The sequence below is a fragment of the Pezoporus flaviventris genome, unplaced genomic scaffold, assembly GCF_033815535.1.
Source record: "Pezoporus flaviventris isolate CSIRO_AGI_PZ_B2104156 unplaced genomic scaffold, CSIRO_AGI_Pfla_v1 ptg000006l, whole genome shotgun sequence".
Classification (NCBI taxonomy): domain Eukaryota; kingdom Metazoa; phylum Chordata; class Aves; order Psittaciformes; family Psittacidae; genus Pezoporus; species Pezoporus flaviventris.
In genome coordinates, this window is record NW_026892554.1 from 17,140,256 (window position 1) to 17,162,159 (window position 21,904).

Below are 21,904 nucleotides of genomic sequence, written 5' to 3' on the forward strand. Positions count from 1 at the left end.
CGAGGTTATTTCAGCTATTTCAGGATGGCAGACGCAGGCTGCCTCGTGGGGTGACTTGCAGCATTGTCATTCTTGGTGTACCCAGTTTCATGATGGTACAAAGCTACCTCGGGATTTTTGTACCATTGTAAAGTGGCAGCCCTGCTTTAGAGAGCTGGGGTGGCACTGCAAGCGTTCTGTCATGGGCTCGGCAGAATTCTGCTGCAGCTGCAGGCTCTCACAGTTGAAAGCTGACCATATAAACTCAGAAGCTACCTCCTGCCTCTCACCCTGGCTGACCCAGCAGTCACGTTTAAGCTTTCACAAAGAAGCTGAGTCCCCAGTGAGGTGAAAATTTGGAAAACAAGGGCTTAGACTAGGATTTCCAATTGAACAAACCTGTGCCTGAATTCATAGTTTTAACGTGTCCATTACAGATTTTGGTCAAGGAGGAGCAACTCAAAAACATTATGGTGTTTCACACTGCCTGATAGTCTTAACTAGCATTACAAACCATTAACAGCATAAAACCAACCTCTAGCAAATAAACCTAGAGCAAAGCTTTGTCTCTTACCTGCTGACATTAAAACGAACGCAGAGAACAAGGCTATCTCATCTTCTGTCAGGTGCATAGAACATAAACTTTTTCCAAATTCAAACACAAAGCTAATGAAGTCTTCACAACCTGCCAAAAAGAAGGCACAGCTCATGCAACATTGTTCAGAACTACTAGAGAGCTACAGACTGTTGATTTAGTCTGATGGAGGTGAAAAATAGAGGCAAAATACTTCCTAGGGGAATGGTCTTCTCGTTAAGGACCATGAAGCAGTGGTAGCGAGGTCTCTCTCCCTCATGCCTGAGCTTATTATGCCACTTCCCCAAGTCCCCAGCTCCCACACCTGGCAGCCAGGATTACGAAGGCTTGGCATGCTGCATCTTTTCCACATTTGGTTCTTCTGAGGTAATTATGGATACAACCCAAGCAATTTGAAAGCTCAGAATTGTTTTAGCTTTGTTTCTGTTCCTAAATGGAACTTTCTTACATCACTGTGGACTGGAGGTTCAAAATGTGTCCTTGAAAGTAAGACTGCTGAGCACACAGAAGGCGAGGGGAGAGGCATGCAAGGTACGTGCAGGAGCAAAGGGAGAAGCCAAAGTCTGAAAGCTTTTCATGCAGAAAAGGAACTGTCCTGTCACCCATTCTCTTGTTCACACAGGTGTAAGTCAGGTTACTGCTGCTGTTATACATGCTGTTAGAAGCTCAGAAAGTGGAGCCCTGCTTTGAAGGAGATTGCAACCTGATGGAAGGAGGGCTCTTCTCTGCTCATTGCAGCCCCAACCCAGCCTAAATGTCTAGATGTAGTTGCTAACAAATGGAAATTGTTTCACTGGAACCCACATGTGATACTGCGTCCTCTGTATTGCCTGACTCTGACCTTGTACTGTAAAGTGTTTGAGAAAGGCAGAGATTACTGCAGTAATTATGCCGCATCCTCTGCTGCCATATTTTCACTGCCCTCCAAAATGGCTTACATCCTAAATCTACACCCAGTGAACTGCAGCCTTTTAAAACTAGCAAAAACATACAGAAATTTCAAATTATGAACTGTAGTTTAATAATAAAAAAATATATGTTCACAGTATCTTACCTGCAAATAACTGGACTTTGCACGTTACAGAACACTCAGTATCTCCAAAGCATTAACATCAGTATATCCAAAATTAGCTTAAAATCTGCTGCCTTTTCCAACACGATCTATACAATGTTTCTCTAGCTATGAAATCTGGGCTTCTGTTGTCAACAAGTGCATCCAAATTGCTCTACCCTGATCTAAGTGTTGAATTACAGCTCCAACAGTCCTTTACTGCTGTTGCAACAAAAAGCATCTCTCCCCTTGCCTTATTATGTTTATGCTGTTTTTATTAAGATACAACACTTGACAGTTCCTTACCTAAGGACTTGAAAACCTCTGGGCTAGCATACTTGCCATCAAAGTAGACTGTGTTGTTCTGGGAGTCAAAGGCACGGCACATTCTGATGAACACAACCTCTAAAGACCCTAAAACAGAAACAATGTATGTTTGACTAGTGAGGTTGAGACCTGCTGCGAAAAGCAAGTGAGGCTTCAAAACGTTCCTATGCCCTGTGCTCATTCAGTATCAGTCGAGTGGGGCAGCAGGTGTCTGGGCAGGGCATAGTTTGATTTGCTTGTAGAATTACAAGAATTCCCATAAACCCCTCTGGAAGTTTTTGTTAAAGCCACTTCGTTAACGCTAATAAATAACTTCCATTTGAGTAATGAAGTCTCTGAAGTCAAAGCAGCTGGCTCAGATTTATACTGATGAAGCTTTGACAACTTTGTCCAGTATTTGTAAACTGCATTACTTCTACAGCATCCGGCCCACAACAGGCTGGATTTTTACCTTGAAACACTGTTACTCACTCTTAGTAAGCCAAAATAAAACACTTGATTCCAACTTTTCCATCTTAACACCCTCGTTGCTCCTTTTGTTCATAATGAAACTGTCACATGTAGACTTGAACTCATTCTACCCAGAGTAACTAAGGAGGTGGATTACTTCCCACAAGGACACAGACAATTTATAAGGTTCTTCCCTTGTATTATTTTAAATGATCATTGTACAACATACGTAGATATCATAGGATCACAGAATGGTTTGTGCTGGAAGAGACCTTAAAGATCACCTAGAGTTCCAACCCCCTGCCACGCGCAGGGACACAGTATTCATATACAATTCCTGTATACAGGTAACACTTTCCTCAATCAAAACTAATAGAAGCAGACCTTCAAACTGACCCACATACCTGCTTTTAAAAGCACAATTTGATCGTTTTGACACAGTTCCATAAAGCCATCAATGCGTTTGGCAAATTCCACTACATACTGTATAGCTTCTGTTATTTTGACTGCGCATAACTGCCACATTACCTCCCTTTGCTGTTTGAGAGAAAAGAAAAATTGAACAATTACTAATCAAGCTTTGGAAAGCCCATCTGCATCAAGTAAAACCAAGCAAGTTCTCTCCAGCACTCCTGGCTACAGTCTGCTTGTTGGACAATGGGAATTAACCTCCCAGCCAAAGCCTCCTGTGTATGAGCGAACAGTGCAAACATGTGAGACTTCTTCAGGGATGTCAGAAGAGATCCAGGTTGGAGTATTTTTATTTCATAAGCTAAAAATGTCAAAGTAGAATGATTCCTGCCATTTCAGTGGGAATTCTATTTGCTGCATGAAAAGAGAATGCCAATTTACACCAGCAGTGCATAATCACATCCTTCCTGTCAACTTTCTGTAGTCTGTACTGAATGTGAACTGTCTGACTAGCTCATGTTCCGAAGGATACATAACGATACACATATCTGAAAATCATCTTGTTAACAACATGAAGACAGCATGAAAGTAGTGATTTTTTCATGTGCTGGCAATAATTCAGAATGAAATTACCTTACGAGTGGAAAAAAATTATATTCTTAAAGGTTAAATATTTTTTGGTGGAAATGACAAAGAGATTCAAGGAACAGTGTGCTTTAATAGGACAGCTTTCCAGAAGTAGCCACTTGGCAGGAGTTTGTGATGGAAGCCATGTTTGAAATCCAAAGGTGGATTAAATCTTACATTGTGTCCCCCCCTCTGCCTCGGCACAGAATTGCAGCCCCAGTGACAGTGGTGGAGTGGGGTCAGGACCACAGCCAGGCTTCGGAGGCTGGAAACCTGCCCGAAGTCAGTGTCAGCCCTGTAAAATAACACAACTTGGTGGCTTCAGCTTCTGTTGCTGCTGTTGATCCAGGAGATTATCAGTGAAAATATTACTATAATGGGGTGTTTAGGATAGAAAATCTGTCTCTGGTTTCTAACCCTTGTTTGTCACGGGCAGACTTTAGGAGCACAGCTCTCCCTGTACCTGTCCTGATCACAAAGGACAGGATATCTCAGTCATCTTGCTGCTTTGGATGCTAGCACATTATTTTGTTTGAAAACACAAATACATTCCTGACAGTAAATAGAAAGCAGTGAAAAAGTGAATTTTGCAGTGTGTTACGGAAATACCATGCTTTAAAAGCCCCCATGCCATAGTGTGGCATGCTCCTGTACCTTGTTCTGGTAGTTCTCGATCTCTTCCTGCAGGAAGGTCTGCCATGTTATCTGCTGCAGCTCCTCTCGCAAGTACTGGCACGTTTCCATGTGCGACTTGGAAATGTTCTGTGCAAGGTGTTCTAGAGGGAAGAGCACACAGGGACACGCGTGAACAGCGCCCAGCTGCACCGCAGGGCCGGGGCCGCGCTCGCAGACCCCCGCTGCAGGAGGGCAGGGGGCGAGGTGCCGCCGCTGGCAGAGCTTCGGGTGAGGGAGCCGGGGCCGGGTGCTGCTGCCGCACCGGCCGCTAGGGGGCGCTCCGCGGCCGCGCACCGAGCACGGCCCGGGTTTGGGTTGAATTCGGGTGGTTTTGTGAATGAATGAACCCCGCGGCGGGGCAAGGCGGCAGCTCCCGAGCGCTTCGCACACGTGGAGCAACCCGGGATGGAGCCACCCGGCAGAGAGCACCCCGCGAGCACCCCCTCACCCAGCAGCACGCACAGGGCACGGCGCAGCGCTGCCAGCCAGGCACCACAGCTGGAAGAGCCGTCTGTGCCTCTTACAACGGGAGCTGTCTAACACACACAGAAAGTGAGCACCGTGTGCTGGTGGCAAGCAGGACACTGCCACGTGGAGGGAGGGAGGGAGGGAAAAGTTTCTTTGTTGCTCTCACGTCATTAAAAACACAGCTGGAAAATGCGCCATTAGAGAAGGTCACTAACACCATGCTGAAGACTCAAGGGTTCTTCTCTCTAGCTTTAGAGTACTGACTGCGAGTGACTTAAGATTTCCATACAACATTTTAATTCCAAATAAACCATTCTCTGCTGCTACAGTTGGTTAAAAGACCCATGAGGCAGATTCATATTCATTAATAAAACTTGATTCCCTAAACCTTTAGGAACCCTGCTACAGGTGTGAACAGCATTTAGATATCTGAATTCCACCTTTACCTTGTCTTTCTCTTGCCTACCCTGACTTTCACACCTGTGTTCTGGTTTAGAGCCCTGGTGACTTGTCTCCCACAGTGCTGCTGCTGGTGCTTTTGCAGGCTTGAAACGAACAAGAATGGTTATGATGCCGAGGGGCTGGAGCTGGGTCTGCTGTGAAACTTATTTGGTTTGGTAACAACCAAACCCAGCTCTACAAGTGGAACTGCTGGACCAGTCGACCTGCTTAGTGCACACCTACTGCATCAGTAGTTTGATGTAAGAAACAACCTGAAAAGTCTTTAACATACAGCTGAGCTAAACTCAGATGATACATGCTACCTGAGCATCAGCAAGGCAGAGCATCAGGTGGTTTATACTTTGGTTGCCATCACAGCTTTCACGTATTTCAGAGCAAGTTTCTTTTCTTACCAGTGCGTACTTAAAACATTTGCTCTCACCAGCAGCACCTGACAGCTTTATCCCTGTGCCCTTGTGGGATACGGAGGTGAAATATTACCATATTACTCACAAGCCTCAGTTCTGTGTTTCAGCACACACCTAATAAACACTTTCATTGAGCAGCCCCACCTTTCTAAATTGAAACCTTAGTCTGGAAGACAAACATTCTCCAAATACTGTTCAGCAGTGTCAGTGCTGGGCACATAAATCACGCTTTGTAGGGTCTAAATGTAAGCACTGCGTAAGCAACATGACACACTCATTTCAGGCCAGCATTCCAAACTCAGCACCTGGCCTGGGACGCAAAAGCCCTTTCTTTTTTCTGTGGGTTTAATGTAGATCTTTCACTGGCTCCCACAAGAACATTAACAGCCCTCTGACTGAGGCAAAGCTGGTAGCCTTTATCCTCGTGTTTTCTTCCCATTTTTACTTATCTGTAACTGAAGTTATTTGAACTCAAGCCAGACACAGTATTTTGTCTGTCACAACAAATCATATTGCTGAGAACAGAAGGACATTAAGAGGAAAGGACATCAGAAGGTGAGGACATTAAAAGGTAATAAGCCTTCTTGACCCTTCCTCTCTGCAAAACTTCTCAAACAAACATAAACTAAAACAAGCAAAAGTTTGTACCATCTGTTTGTCTCGAATTAAAAAAAAAGCTTGCAAAAAGATACATTTAACATGGAACACCTCATTTTCAAACTATTTTTAGGTTTTTATAATGGAATAATTAGCAAAAAGGTTGCTTAAGCAAGCAAAATCAGTTCTAAGCACCTGACTGCTTAGCTAAGTAACAGAATCTTAAAGCCACTTCTGTGCTGGCCTGTTCCAGGTTACTTATAGCCAGTTAACAGAGCATGCTCTGACTCGAGCCTCAGATATTGACAAGCCGTGATTGTGGAATTCAGCCCTAGCATATCACTCTGGGAAGAACTGACAGTAAAACGTGCTCATTAATGTGGTTGGTGTAAGGGAAATCACCGGAACTTGCTACTTGGTAAGATATTCTTCAGCATCTGGGGATACTTTTTGACCAGTGCCAGGAGAACTGCCTCCAATCACCCTGGTGCTTTGGGTTCGTGTTTCCCAGGTACAGGTGGAGAGCAGAAGAAAATCAGCCTCCTGACTTCTCGTTAGAAAATAAGAGTATGAGGTAATGGAAGAGAGGATAAGATGTTCAAAACCAATCTGCAGCAAAAGGAACGCTCCGTTTCTCAGCACTAATCATGGGCTCACTAATCAGCATTCAAAGGGCTCTGTTACAAGGACTGACACCAAAACCAACGCTTCTAGAGCTGACCAGCCACAAGCTCCCAGGATCTTTAGTCCAGTTCCATCAGGTGTTCACCATGTCTTGGGGGTGACGGTACTGTGCCCATCACAGGAGGATGCCCACACATGCCCACAGCTCTACCAAAGCAGCATTCTCACTACTGCCTGGCTACATGTGTCACTTCAATCCAAAGGGTTACTATTAAGACAGTTACAACGGAAGCTTTTCTCTCTCATTACCTAATTCTGCCATGGACACAGTTGGAGAGGTCTCCCCATTTGTAAAAGAACAATACGGGAAGAAGCCCGATGCTGGTGTGTAGTCACATATTGGTTCTGGTTTGATTCCATTAATATCAAGACCCGACTGATCTGGAGAAGGCTGTATGTCTAAGTAGAAGCTGCTAACTGCAGAGTCTGCTTTGCTACCTTCAGGGGTATGCCCATCAATGTAATTACTGAGGTCATCATGTAGCTCTGTTAACCCATTGGTGGTGATATTGTATGTTGGTGTTAGTGGTTCTGCCTCTCCTGGTTGCTGCTGGTGATCTCGCTGCTGCTGCTGCATTCGATGCTTCTGCACCTCCGCATACAGGCTGTCCCTCTGCTTCTTTGACATTCGACCAAACTTCACAGCTGAAACACAGACACGCAACACGTTACATTGCTACAAACCCACTAATGCACTTTCATTGTCTTGGAGCTTTAAATACTACATGGAAGGATGCAGTATAAAAGGCAAATCAGCTGAATAGGCAGACCTAAGAACCACTTCTGCAGTTACAGGTAATGTAGCTGCATGATCTACTCATTAAAAGACCATCCTAACATGATACTTAAACGGCCCATTGGAAGTCACTGGTTTAGAGGAACCCATTAACTTCCCAGTTCTATACCAGAAGGATTTTCTCTTACACACCCGCCGAAGTTGACAGATGCACCTCCTCAGCATTCAAACCCTACCTAGAAAAGCAGAAGCAAGATAGAATATGCAGGCTTGAGATGAACTGTCCAGCCGCTGCTAGCTGCACACTCCTCCTACAACATGAACCTAGAGTTAAGTCTAAACATGTGGGGCCTCTCTCAGAGAGTATCAAAAGCAAGCTTTACTGATACTAGAACCAAAGCACATAGGAAGGACCACCGAACCTGCTTTCAGTGCAGCTTAAAGTGACAAGCAAAAATGTTTACCCAGCGAATTACTGTTAAAACTATACATATGTATGTGTGTATGTATCTCTCCACAAAATTGTTACTATTTTGAAAAGTACCCACAGGAAGTGTAAGCCAGAAGCAACTGGTTTGCCACATCCAGGGAATTCCTAAGAACATAGTATGTGATTTCTAGGGCCTCTATCAGCTGTAGAAACCTCTTTTAGGAAGGTGACAGCCACCTTGTGCTTTTCTACAGGGAAGCAAACCTGTCGTGGGGATCAGCTGTTACATGATCAACCACTCCAGGTTCTTAGTTTCATGCCCAATAAAAAACTTCAGATAATGTAATTCAAGAAGTTACTCTCCTTCATCAGGCCTCTTGTACATAAGAGTAACACATATGTGTTGGCAGAACATGCAGCATTGCTGTCACTAGCAGTGGAAAACAATGAGTCAGATCTTCAAATTGGGTAGGAGATGGCAGCTTTGGTACATCTCTGGGGGAGGCATGCAAGTATCAGCCGCAAATCCAGTTCTAGCTGAGTTCCATAAGCTTCCATTTTACAGAGGTGGGTTTTCCCTGTTACACCGGGTCTAATTTTGAGCTTATTATCCTCAGCAGTGGAACTCATTTTCTTCAGAACTTCTGAAAAAACACAGTGCTATTTTCAAGTTGTGTTTCTCCCTATAATTCATTACACACACATTGAAACTTCTGTCTTGTGAAGCAGTTCTGATCTGTGCTGATACAGCAACCAGAGCATTACCTGCTGCTGTGGTGTGGGACTTAGATTGGAGTGGACCCAGAGAGAAAGCATTAGCATCAGACTAAAACCTGCATCTTCCAGAAGTGACCAGAGGCAAAGCTCTGAACTGAAAACTATACCGGATGAGCAGGAAAGAGTAAACCCCAGAGCTTCATATGTGTCCTAATTCATAGCTATTTAATGTGAATATGTAACAATAACTAAACCCCTCTTGATGATCTCAACTATCAGCCCTATGCACAATGAACCTTAAATCCTAGGCTGTTTTAGCAGCACACACTCAAATGCTAAATGCTGTTTGGTTTTTGCAGTTCAGGTGCATGTCAGCAGAGCTCACCATCCCGAGACATCCCCACAGCAAGGCATTTCTGTAGCCGACAGTGCTGGCAGCGGTTTCGACTGGTCCGGTCGATGAGACAGTTCTTCTGCCGGGGACAGGAGTAGGTGGCATTGCTCTGCTGACTCCTCCTGAAAAAGCCCTGTAACAATCGCAAAACACGAGTCAAGAAGCTGCCAAGTGATGGAGCAAAGACAGACTTGGAAAGGCAGCACACCAGCAGATAGGGAAGTTCAAGTGCACTACAGTTAGCTGAGGAAGGTATGGAGGGTTTGGCTGTTTTTTTCCCCTCTCTTCTAGAAGCAAACCAACCCCAGTCACCAGTAGGAAACAGCTCCTTAAGAAGTGTTGTGACACACAGAGGAATTACACCTTTTTTTTTCCACTGGTTTTACAGACCCCACATCTGATCCTTTCCAAATGAGCTAAAACTACCCAGAGACCCAGATTTCCTGTCTTCCCTGGGTCTGCACAGATCTCCAAAACAGGGAGGATTCAGGAGCCCTGTTCTTTGGAGATGTCAGTGGCAGGCCTCGGTGTCCAGCCTCCCCCAAGGATGTCTGTGTTTAGCACAGTGTGTGATGCCAAGTGGGGCCTTCAACAAAGAAAAAGCTTTAAAGGTGTTTTTTTCCTAATTAGTTTGATGCTGGTGGTTTTGAGGTTTTGTTCAGCTCAGCACAGGGTTGAGATCTGCCAGGAGGGAGGAAGCTGAAACACATCTTACATGTTTTTTCTAAGTCAAGTGCAATGGGCAGACCCCCCTCCCAGCAAAGTGAGTGCTGCAAGGTTGGCAGTAGTCACAACTTGGGTCTCTCCATCAGGACCGTGTGTGCTGGAAAGCAGGATGCCAGCTGTTTGCTTTGAAGTGCATGGCATGTTTTAGCCACAGACTGCCCAAACAGCAGCTGGTGCGTGCGTAATACCTGCTTCACAAGGATGCTGCAGAAACGGAGTCATTCCAGCCCAGTGTTTTAGTTTTATGTTGCCACATAATGGATTCATTAACAGCGCTGCACAGAAAACACCTCCTCAGAAATGCTGGGCATCTTGTAATTACAGCTGGACTTTTCCCAGTTGTTCCTTCATTCAAAGGCCCCATCCTGGAGCCCCTCAGCACACGTACGCTCTGTCCAAAGAACCGGTGAACTAAAACAACAGGAAGAGACTTCCCAGCAAACCTCCCTCAGGCAGAACCATGGCCGTGCACAGAGCTAAAGACCCCTGCTCCATTGTATGAGGAGGAACCAGTCTTCATCCATGATGCTCCTTTTAGTAAAGCTTTAATGGGGAAACATGGAATATATAAAAAATGAGGAAACTGAAGATGTCTGGTTTTTATCCTGTTTTCCTGTGCATCATTTCTCACCCATTTATTCTGGTCTCTTGTTTCTATAGGATTGAACTTTCAACTGTTCTTTAATGTCTGCCAATAGAGAGACTGAAAGTATTTCACTTACTGAGCTCTGATGGAGTGAAAACCTGAAACACCATGGAAATTTCTACCATTCCAGCACCATGACTGATCCCCCTGGAGGAACCAACTCTTCGGTAGCAGACAGCTGAATTTCCAGCTCTGGCAGCACCCTTAGTGGAGCCTGTCACTCCAGTGCAAGTACACACGAAGTGCAGTGGGATTTGTCAGCAGAACAGTGGTGGGTACCGACCTGACCCATGATGTCCTGACCAAGGTTCTGCACCTCCACACTGTCAGCCCCTGATAATTTCAGTTCCCCGAACACTGAAGGACGTGCTCACACATGAACTGTATAAAGCCTGCCACCACTGAGGTCCAGAAAGTCAACTTAATCAACGTGTAAAATGAACCTGGCTCAATCACCTCAAAGATCTATACGTTTTCCTTTAGCTGAGACATACACTGAGTCTGCACTGCCAGTCTGGCGTATCTCCCTTCATTAAGAATGGTCTTCTCAGGCTGAGGATTATTTTTAGGAGTATAATGGGGAAAATACCAGACTTTTTGCTTTTCCACATTTTCCCTAGAGACACAGCTGCTCAATACATTTTAGTGTACAATATATCTACTAAGTTACAGATTGAGGCTAAATTTTCAATAGAGCAGGACTGCCTGAAACTGGGGTCTTTCAAAGCACTTGCACTTTACAAGCAGGAGATGTAGTACAGTGCTTTTAAAACCAAACCCTACACTGTTATCTGGGCATGCTGAAAACATCAGCAAAAGCTAAAGCAAAAATCCCCCCTTGCCTCAAACTCCAGAAACAAAACTGAGCTTGTCCAGAGCTCAGACATACCCATATCTGATTCGGGACTGAACTGCCAATGGAGTTAAACAGAGGGTGTTTCACTCTCAAAGTTCTTCTATATTATTGTCATTTGCCTGTGAGTTTTCTAAGTTTGGGCTCTCCTATCATTGTAAGACATGGGGAAGCCCCTATTACAAGAGCCTTCTGTAAGTAAATAAGAGTTTCTTCCTCAGTTGGGTTTTCCCCCTTCATTAGGAGAAGGAGAGACGCCACAATCTGTTCTATTCCCTGGCTTTTGCCAGAGGCACAGAGCTAGCTATAATTTTTCCACCAGGAAGGAGGAGGTGGATGCATGCCTGGTACACGTGTCTACATCCAAGCATTATGCAAACCAGCCCAGGCCACATGCTTTCCATGGCATGCATGTTGAAAACCATTACTTTACATGCAGGCAGTTGCCTAATGGGCCATGGGCAGAGCAGACCCCTCTGGATCCAGCACAGGAACAGAACTGCTGCTCCACTCCAGAAGCCACCGTGGGACACGGCTCTGAGCGACGGCTCTGGCAGCGAGCGCGGAGCCCTGCCTCCTCCTGATGGCAGCACAAAGATCCAGCTGATTCTGATGAGGCCCCATTGAGCTTTGCATGTCTCCCTTTTTATGTAGATGTATTAGCCTGGTGCCAGAAGAAGAGCAGAGCAGATTACAAGCCATAGCTTCATCTCTGCGTTTCAGCCTCCTATTTATACACAACACAATATACGGGTTTTCAGATGCTGCCAAGAAATCAAGTTTGGGAAAAAAGGGCACAAGAACTTTTCATCTGCAAGTCAGTTCGAATAACAACTTGTTAAAAACGAACTTTGAAATGTAAATAGCAGCTTCTGCAGTCTTTGCGTAGTTGCAGTAACCTCAGTGCTCGGGATTGCAGAGGTCTGTGTGCTCCGCAGCAGGGAAAAGCCCGCTGTGCTTCCCAAAGTCGCAGCCGGCAAAGCCCCGGCTCCGTCTCCACTGTGGCACAGGCTGAAATGCTGATCTCATGTTTGGTCTTTTGACAAATTTCCCTTTAATGAATTGATTCCTACAGTTCATTACCATACCCACTTCCACTTCTGTATACACATATGTCTTAATTAGCTGCTCATTGGCTGGTTAATTACAAGAAAACAGCTGACAGCTGCCTCGCTGCATCCTAATGGCAGACGTTCTGGAATGACTCTATGCAAGCCTATGACAACAAAGGCTTTTTCATAATCCCATGATTTATGGCTAATACTTAAAGACTTCCACGTATCATTAAGTTTTGCAATATTCTCAGCAATTAACAATTAGTTGGGGGGATCATTCTTTTACTGTTTTCTAAAGCAAACCATCAAGAAACACCAGAAAAATACACTGTCCTATGAAAGGCAGATCAACTTTTTAACCCTTTTAAAACAACGAGCACACAGTTCAGTTGGAAAGGGAGGAGAGTGTTGAGACAACACTGTTTAAAAACTTCGGCAATGAAGTATTTGACAACAAAGTTACAGAGCCACTGAAAACAGAGACAAAATGTTCCATTTTACAGATGCATTAAAGACAGGAGTGAGGTTGTGTTCATTGGGTTACACAGGGCTCCCGATTTCCCATGCTGTAACAGGGCTCATCTCTAACTTGTTTTGCTTAGAATTGGCTAGGAAAACAAAAATAGAAGAACTTCAAAGCCTGAATTCAGGTGCATGCTTGCAACACTACAGTAATGGCAGGCTGGCCAGCGAAGAAAGTGAACAAAGGAAACGAATGACCAGAAGTAATGCAAGGTGGGAAGTGACGATACAGCAGGTACTGTTCTGAAGTAACACACACAGGCATTCCTGGTAGTTAAAATGAACAAGACCATCTTTGGTCTTAAAAGAGATAAGAGGGAAAAGCTGGTATCTATAAACCTTTGCCCAGCAGTGCCCTGCAGGGATGGCTTTGAGACCAAGTGTTGGAGGAAAGGAAAGAGGGGGGCACACTAAGGCGCCTGTAGGTTAGTTGGGCATGAACTGACAGCACTGGCAGCACCTGCACACTAAAACCCATAGTTCATTAACAAAATCCTGATTTCAAACTACATGCTTTGCTATGTCCTTCTGGAGAGTTCAGGAGTTTTCTGACAATGCTGAACCGGATTCAGCTTTCAGCTATGAGAACAATGGCTGTGTACAAAGCAGTCTCCTTTCTTAGCACCACCCCTGGTAGAGAGCAAAAGATTGTCACTGGGTTCCCACAACTAATGGTTGAAGAAATGCTCTGTACAGATATGAGTCTTTTTAATAATGCTGCTGCAACATTACTATTTCCAAACTTACGGAGCAGAATAAACTTCTGAGTTGTGACACAGTCTTTGTGTCATTCCTCACCCGTATTTCTGAGTAATTAATCTCATCTTGCCTTGTATGTTGTATACAGGGTATCAGCAGCGGTTGGAGAGAAAAAAAAACCTGCTCTTTTAAAATTTAGTCTATATAAATAAGCCGCTGGAGCCCTCCCAGACAGAGTATAAAACAGAGCCTGGCTAAAACCTGTTTTCCACTGGATGGAGGGAAGCGGAGGGGGTGTTCCATTTTATTTCTTAAAGGCAGATTGAAATTCAGCTCAATAGTTGGATGGGCTGGGAGTATTCAATGATGTTTGTCCAAAGCACAGCCAGTAACTTCATAAAACCAGGCAGTTAACATCAGAGTGGGGTAGGAAATGAACACTTCTCACAAAACAGTAACTGGCTTCATAACAGATCTTCAATTCTAGCTACGTGAAACAATTTAACAATGAAAATGGATCAGAAGACTTTCAGCCGTATAAAATGCAGGAGTCACAACCCTGTAGAAGAGCAACAGGATCAGCAATTTGACAAGAACCTGTGATTTCATACACGGTACAGATTAGGATTGCAAAGTAGGTCTCTGCAACTAAAACAACCCTTTAGGTTTTAAATAAATTACTTTTCCTGTGGTCACTGGTATTTATACAGTAACACCTAAGTTAATGTTACTATTAAGTAACATTAAAGTTCACAGCAAACCAGAGTGAAAATAGTAAGAGCTGAAAACACCCCACTTTGCGCTGCTGGTGCTGCCTGTACATCACTCTTGACAAGCCTGGCTTGAGAGGGCAGCAACACATCTGTTCACTTTTGAGAGCTAAAGCCCCGACCGTGTCATCTGACACACACAGATGGGTTTGTAGCACCGGTGCAAGAATCTCACTGACTTCTCTGCGATGGTCTGCTGGTGCAGAACATCAGCTCCAGGAATTGGAGCACTGGGAACTAGGTCTTCGCAGCAAAGTGCTTTTTACAAAGGAAGATTTAGTGTAACATGAAGAGCAATGTAAGCATGCTGAAACCTGCAGAGATCATAGCCACAGAAAGCTGGGAAAAACCCCATACCAATACACACCTGGCTCCCTCGGCAGATGCCAAGCTATGCCAACTTTTTCACCAGCCAAAATATTTCTGTTGGGTGAGACTTTGTTGACATTACTGTGGAAAAGTGTAGCACAAACAAAATCCATTAGCTACAGTAGGGCATTCTAAATGCTGTCTCGGTCATGACCATTTAAACTCCTCCTGCAACTTGTGCCCACTAGCACTGCCCTAGCTGTCACCACTCACAGGTCATCTGGGCTCTGGCATTAAAGAGTGAGCTTCAGAGCAATTTCCCTCCTGAAAGGGAAATACCTTGGTTAACTAAGTGGATATTCACGGGCTTTCAAATCCTGCCTGAAAGTTTATGGCTAGAAGACGTCACTCTGCTACTCCAAGAGAAGGAGAAAATGCCCAGCTTCATTCACAGGGCTGCTGTCTGTCTTACCCACGCACACTCCGCTTCCAAGGTTCAAGTGGCTCCAGTGTGCTCAGCATTCCTTTCCACCTGGCTCTCCTCCCACTTCTCCCCACCAGCTGCCTGTCCCTGGGGAATTCTCAGCATCAGACCGAGGGCTGCGCAGAGCTCCCAGAGAATGCAGCTTATACAGAATGCCAATAATGAAAATAATCTGTTTTGAAACATAAGGAGCTGCACACACACTTCTTGCTGTCAGGGTCATGTCTGATGTTCTGAGTGCTGGACGTACACAAAGGACTCTTGTAATAACTCACACTTGCATTATTCCTAGGAAAAGCACAGTCCCTGATGGAGGGATACTTGATGGACATGTCTGTCTCTTACCTTCAGTGCTACCTACTAATAGAACTGCATGGTGTGCTCCACTGCCTCCCCTCCTGAATTTTAGAGGGGCTTTTCTCACACATGCAGGACTTGGGAGAAGGTAAAGCAAAGGAACTGCATGAAGATGAAGCAACAAACAGTTCAGCTGGCAACTTTCCTTTCCTTTGGCAGCCCGTTCCTGTTCTGCAACAACCCATGTTGAGAAAGGCCTGTTCCTTGCCTAGGCGAGCAGTAGCGCTGCGCTGACCTCAGTCTGTTGACAGGGATGGTTCATCACCGATCTCGAGGCTCAGGTACACTGGGATACAGTGGCCCCAGCCTGCTTAAGGATTAAAGAGGTCTCAGATGTTGAACATAACTCGATACTCTTTGACAAGATGGTCATACAGCAGAATTCTCACTGCCAATGTCTGCCACTTCACAGCTGAAATCTGATAAAAGCTGCTTGACCACATAAAGCTGTCAAAAGTAACCACTTCATTATCAACCCATTTTAGTCATTTCTGACATTTCCTACAGTAACAGCAGTTACAAAGAGCAGAAGGTGCTGCCCTGTTATCATTCTAACATGCTTAGATTTTTAGTTTCTTCTCTTCCTTCTTACCAACACTTCCATGAGACTATGTGTGAATGGAAATACAAAAATCTTCCTCGGAAAACCACAAAAGAAATCTCTATAATGTGAAAGCAAGGAAGCTACTGTTTGAAGATGGTTAGCAGTATCGAGCAAACCAGGAGAGCAGACTGAAAACTGTCACAAATTCTTCACCCCTTTAATGTAGCTTAGCAGTAGGAAAAACTATCAGCATGGAATTGCAACATGTGTGCACATGAGGAAAGCAGAAGCCAGAGCACAGCTGTGCACACTGTGGCACTTCAAGCTAGCACTGTAATTGTGCACCAGTGATAGAAAGGAGTGATTAGCTTCACAGCGCTCTGGCCTAGAGTTAGTGTTGTCCAAATGATTTCTTGCTTGTGAGAAACAAACTAACCAACACATAAATGCTTTCAGTGTAACCCTTGTTCACTGGAGTTACTGAAGGTACAAATGAGGAAAAAAAGTTAAAGCCTAAACTTTACACAGCAATAGTTGCATTGCAAGGAACAGGCACCAAACAGTTCTGTGCAACATCCCCCATACCAACCAGAATGGATGTACAACGGTAGCAGAGGACAAAGGAAAACTGAGAAGTCAGAGAGCTCTCACGTATGGCAGCACAGCTTCTCAGCCATTCACTAAGCAGAAAACAGAGAGGGAAATTCGAAAGCCCCAAACTCTCAAATGAATCCCCAGAACAGATTTTTTGTGGTGTGCTTGAAGCGGATAGTCTTTCTGTACCTCTTCTGCTTACCCACAGAGAAAGTTCACAGCACACACACTACAGCTGCAAGGTCTTTAAGGCTTGTCCCAAAATCTGGGGTGGGGTTTGCGTGTGTCACACAATGCCATATTTCAAACCCAAATAAACCCAGTCCTGCAGAATCCCCAACTGATTCCATGTTCTTTGAACTGGAATCCACCGACCCAACTGCAGTGCAACGCTTGCTCTTTACAAAAAGGGAAGGAAAACAAGCACTATCAAAAGGCTAAATGCTGCTTTAAGACTTCCTATTTTAGAAGCTTACCTTGCAGCCTTCACATGTAATGACACCATAATGGATTCCTGATGATTTGTCTCCACAGATCTTGCATGGAATAATTTCAATTTGAGCTGCAACAGAAGCACGCATCCAGTTAATTACATTTTCTTTTAAACACCTTATAAAAGCATTCCCTGATCAGCATTTGTACAGTGAAAACTAATAACCTGCTAAACATTATACTGCATTAACTATTCATTGCTGAACTGCAAGGGTCCCCTAGAGCTTTGAGCTAAATTATGGCTGCTCGTTATATAATGGCTTTTGGGTTATTAAAATGGGTCATTTGAGAAGGTGTTTAAGAACCCACAGGAAGACTGGAATCAGCATTTCAAAGCCAAAAAGAACAGGAGAGTTCAGAGTTTGGCCAAAGCGCTGAGACAACACCAGAAAGGTTTCTTCCAATCTCATTAATGTGAGGTTGTAAAAGGTAATTTTAGAGTTTGCCCTGCCTGCCAGTGAGCACACCTTCATCAGAGGGGTGCCCATCATGCCATCCATTGCTCACCAGTGGCCAGGCCGAGAGAGAAGGGACAGGGCAAAGAGGAAGCGTGCTTTACTTGAGAAATCCAGAAGTCACCTATCTGCCCTGGGAGTGAATTGCCAGCATGTGTTTATGTGTTAGCCACCACCGAGCAGGTAAGGAAGGGAAGTACAGCAGTGTTCTGGCCAGCTTAGGAAACCAAGGGAGTCGGTGCAGGCTGGACACTGGCAGAGAGATACAGGCTACGAACCCCCCAGTTTTTAAATGGAACTTCAGACATATAAAACGCACCTACTGAATTCAGTTCAGTGTGTGGCGAACTCTAAATCACAGCACCCTCCCATTTGAATACATGGATTTAAGAAGCTGCTTGGGAGGCTCAGGAATTCCTCTTCAACTTTTGGATCATATAGCTGCAGTCACTTTGCTAGAAAGCCTTTCTGGATAGGACCAGGCTGAGGCAGTGCTTTGCAGTATGAAAGACCAGCAGTCCACATTGTACATGCGCTTGCACATGCTCACACAAACACAGACTGTACCCATCAGGTCAATAACCAAAAAAATCCCAAGAAAATCCAGCCTTTGCCACAAGAGCATTAGGATCAGGCTATGGCAGATTTCCTGAACCAGCTTATTCTGAACTGGAGCACAAACACAACTCTTGCTGTGGCTCTAACAACCATCAGAAGTGCTGTTAATCTTCTGCGAGGAGCTGAATTCCATTCACAAGACATAAGATTGTTTCGGACAGCTTTTATTGCTCCAGTTTATGGTGGTGACAACACATATAATGACATTTCATTCTGTCTTACAATGCATTAGCTTAAACTTGGGCTGTACTCTGAACACTGTATTCAAACAGTCATGTCCACTATTGCAGGACACAACGTGCATCTGCTTCCATCATCAGGATCTTTGCAATCTTGACCTTTAATCCCCCACCCTCCCTCCAGCAACAAGAGGATGGGCTGAAATCAAAAGGTGCTTAGGACGCTTAAAGGACAGAAATGCATCTTTCTTGCAGTCTTCCAAAAACTTTTAATTTCACTTTGCTTCCAGCTAACCCATTAAACACAATGGAGCAGGAAGTGAACTAATACAAGGAGAAAATAAAGTGTATGCTCTTTTATTAACATGTTACATTAATTATTACTAGAGCATCAGGTGTTTATGACCAAAACATCAAGAACCACCCCACTTCACATCAGCAAGCTGGACAACAGGCAAATTCACAACAACTCAAAATCTGTGCAACATTAGGTTTAGATCCAGAGAGCAATCCTTGGACAAATTCTGGGATAGATCTACTGATTCCTGGTCGTGCCTTTTCAAAGTGAGATTATTTTTCTGCTCTGCTACAGTGAACCTGCAGCTTTCTTCATCTCCTTTGACAGAGTGGTCATGAATATCTCATCAGCTACATGGCAGTGTTACATTTTAAGTCACTTTTATATACATAATTAGTGTCTTATTTTGAATAGGTATGATACAATTGGACCTTGTTTATCTACAATCTCCAGCACATGAGTTAAATCACCCACGAGGCCTGTCCACGCAATCCCTATTTCTTAAGCAACAGGACATTTGCAGAGTGTTTCTGAAGGAATGTAATATGCCTTCAAAGTGATGGCCTAAAGCTAGGTTACTAATAGTCTTAAAGGTGCCATAATTAGTCCCAAATGCATTTTCCAGGATGCATCACTGCTGGAAGAGAATTTCCACAGATTCACAGGCTCCAGATGTGCAGCGTTTGCCAACCACTGCGTGTGTGAGGAGTGGCACCCAATCAGCTATTGCTTCAGCATTCCAGATTTCCCCCAGTTCAGAAGAGTACTTCTAAACTTCCAAGAGTACTTCCATCTGCAAGGTACTCACTTTCAATGAAGCACGCAGCATTTAAAACCTCAACTTACCATCTCACTCTGAGATACAGGACAGTGGGATGAAACTGGGAAGCACAAATTGCTGGGGACTGCCACAACCAATTACAAATGAATGCACGGGAAGGGATCGGATCAATTACTGCTCCACGTGATGTGCTCTCTGCACATCACTCATTGCACTGGAACCCCTGTCACAAGTTCGTACACTTTCCACAGAGCATTAAAGGACTTAGACACTTTAAACTTACTAAATGCAAACTGCCTCTGCCAAGATTATGCATTTTTCTTATGAGGGTGAAAATATTTTCCCCACTTTTAACTCTGACATGCAAATATGTACTTGCTAAAACCTTGTTCTTATGCAAACAAGGCAGGTGGGAAATATTTTTACGTGTCAAGAATATGTTCCAACTTGGTTTCTCACATTCCCAGAGTTACTTACAGCTTCCTACTGCGCTCACATTAATTGTACCTGTTCTATGCTTTACATATATTTATATGGTATATTTTCCAAGATTATATAAAATACTCTAATTCATGCTTTAGACTAGAATTAGCCTAAATTACAGTTTACAATTTCTGTCTCCTGGGGTGGTGCTCAGGCTGATTCTGGTTCATGCATGAGCAAATTATTTCTTAAATATGAATTGCAGAAGAAAAATAAACTCTTGTGGTTGCTTAGAAACCACTACAGATACCCAGGTGACAGATGTAGTTTGTGTTCCCAGATTAAAGGCCTAAGAATCTTTCACACCCTGAAATAACAGTACTCCAGAATACTACCAAGGATGTCCTGTGCCAAAGGCAGCAAGGAATAGGAATGAAAGACCAAACAAACCACCAAGAGCAGCAAATGTGAGCTCAAGCACACACACCCACCGAAAGTATCAAACAAGTTGCTACAGAAATGGCTCCTGAGAGGGGGAAGTGACCAGAAAGGGCCAGAGGGTAATCATAGAATAGTTGGGGTTGGCAGGGACCTACAAAGGTTCTTAAGAACTCATGTCAAGCCTATCTCTATAGGAAAGGGCGCCTGACACCCACTGAGGTCTCTCAGTATGTGTGACTTTTAACTGGTAGCTATTTCTAACACTGCAACATCAGGTAATCTTCCCGCTGTAACATCAGATGCTGTAACATCACCTGATCCTCATTTTACAGCAGCAAAATTGAGTGTGGACTCTTAGACTTGCTCAAAATCAGACAGAACATGAACTTGAGCCCAAGTTTTATAGGGAAAAAAAGCCTGTGTTTTTTGCTCTGAACCCTTCTTCTTCATCCACTGTGTCTTCACCTGGCAATTGTCTGAAGTAGCTCTGGTGCTCTTAGATTACACAACTGCCTCCACCTAATTGCTCATGAATGTGAATGTGCTGAATGCCAGCATTTGTTTGCATCTAGAACAGAAGAACATGCAAGAATATACCTTATTCCCTCCTACTGCAGGCTGCACTTCTTTCCCCAAATCTGGAACACCTTCCCTGGGCTTGCCTGCCTTTTTCAAGCTCCCTCCCCAGACTGACCCCTCTAGACAGCCTCTCCCTCTCTATTAATTTCTGCATCCTGAAATACAGTGTGGTTCCTTGTGTGGTCTGAGCAGCAGAGGAAGTAATAAATCTAATTCTGTGTTTGTAAGGAAATGCTCTGTACAAGCTCCTCATAACCTTTAGCTCCTTCCTCTTTAACTCTTTGCAAAGACTCGCAATGGGACAAGAGCCAGTAGAGCCATGTAGAGCATGGGGCATCTTCCTCCCCAGTTCTGCCATTTAGGGAGAGCCACACTGAGCCTTGACCCAGGACAGGGGATGACCAGTCCATCCTGAAGAAAAACTATTTTCCAGAGACAGAAGTCTTCCTCTCCCCATTAGTGTGTCTGAATGTTTTCATTCAAATGAATTCATTGTCTCGGGATAGAAAAAGGATTTTCCTCCTGTCTTCACACTGTTACGTCAAACTTGTGCATTCACATCCATCATGTTATCTTTTCCAATGCGCAACAGGTATGAAACCTCAGATTTGGTATCCTGGGAAGGGATCTTTCATGGAAGCAAAAACTGGGCCCCATCCCTGTGTTTTAGGGTATATTCTCCAAGCTGACCTGAGCTATCTTGAAGGTTGGGTAATTAGCTGAAGTTGTTTCGTCTGCTCCTAGAGTGAAGAGAAAGAGAAGAAAGGGAGGGAGAAGAGAAAGCGAGCAGGAAAAAGGGAGAAGGAGCATGATTCACCTTCTTCCGGACCAACGAGATCAACCCTGGAGTGGAGAGGCCTCCTCTTCACTCCCCAGAGGAGGAATTCAATGATACCTTAATTGCAAGCCTAACTTTTAGAAGGTGAAAGTCAGGTGAACACTACTGCCTCTTACCATGTCCGAGTTCAAAAATCATCATTTTCTGGAAAAGTAAGCCTGTGTAGAAGTGCTCCCATCCCCTCCCATGGTAAACAGGCTCCCAACTACCTGTGCATGCTGGCAACACTCA

The 21,904-nt window shown here is 44.3% G+C and overlaps 1 protein-coding gene across 3 annotated transcripts in view; it reads right to left on the minus strand.

Annotated features, from left to right (window-relative positions):
• Positions 1-21,904, minus strand: part of RORA (RAR related orphan receptor A) — a 343,624-nt gene that overhangs the window by 2,996 nt on the left and 318,724 nt on the right. For all 3 annotated transcript variants that reach the window (XM_061447164.1, XM_061447167.1, XM_061447165.1), the window contains 7 exons: positions 17,046-17,131; positions 9,002-9,143; positions 6,983-7,378; positions 4,095-4,216; positions 2,807-2,939; positions 1,932-2,039; positions 554-664 (listed from right to left, as the gene is read on the minus strand). In XM_061447164.1, the coding sequence (XP_061303148.1) occupies positions 554-664; positions 1,932-2,039; positions 2,807-2,939; positions 4,095-4,216; positions 6,983-7,378; positions 9,002-9,143; positions 17,046-17,131 (1,098 nt within the window). The remainder of the gene's footprint in view (positions 1-553; positions 665-1,931; positions 2,040-2,806; positions 2,940-4,094; positions 4,217-6,982; positions 7,379-9,001; positions 9,144-17,045; positions 17,132-21,904) is intronic.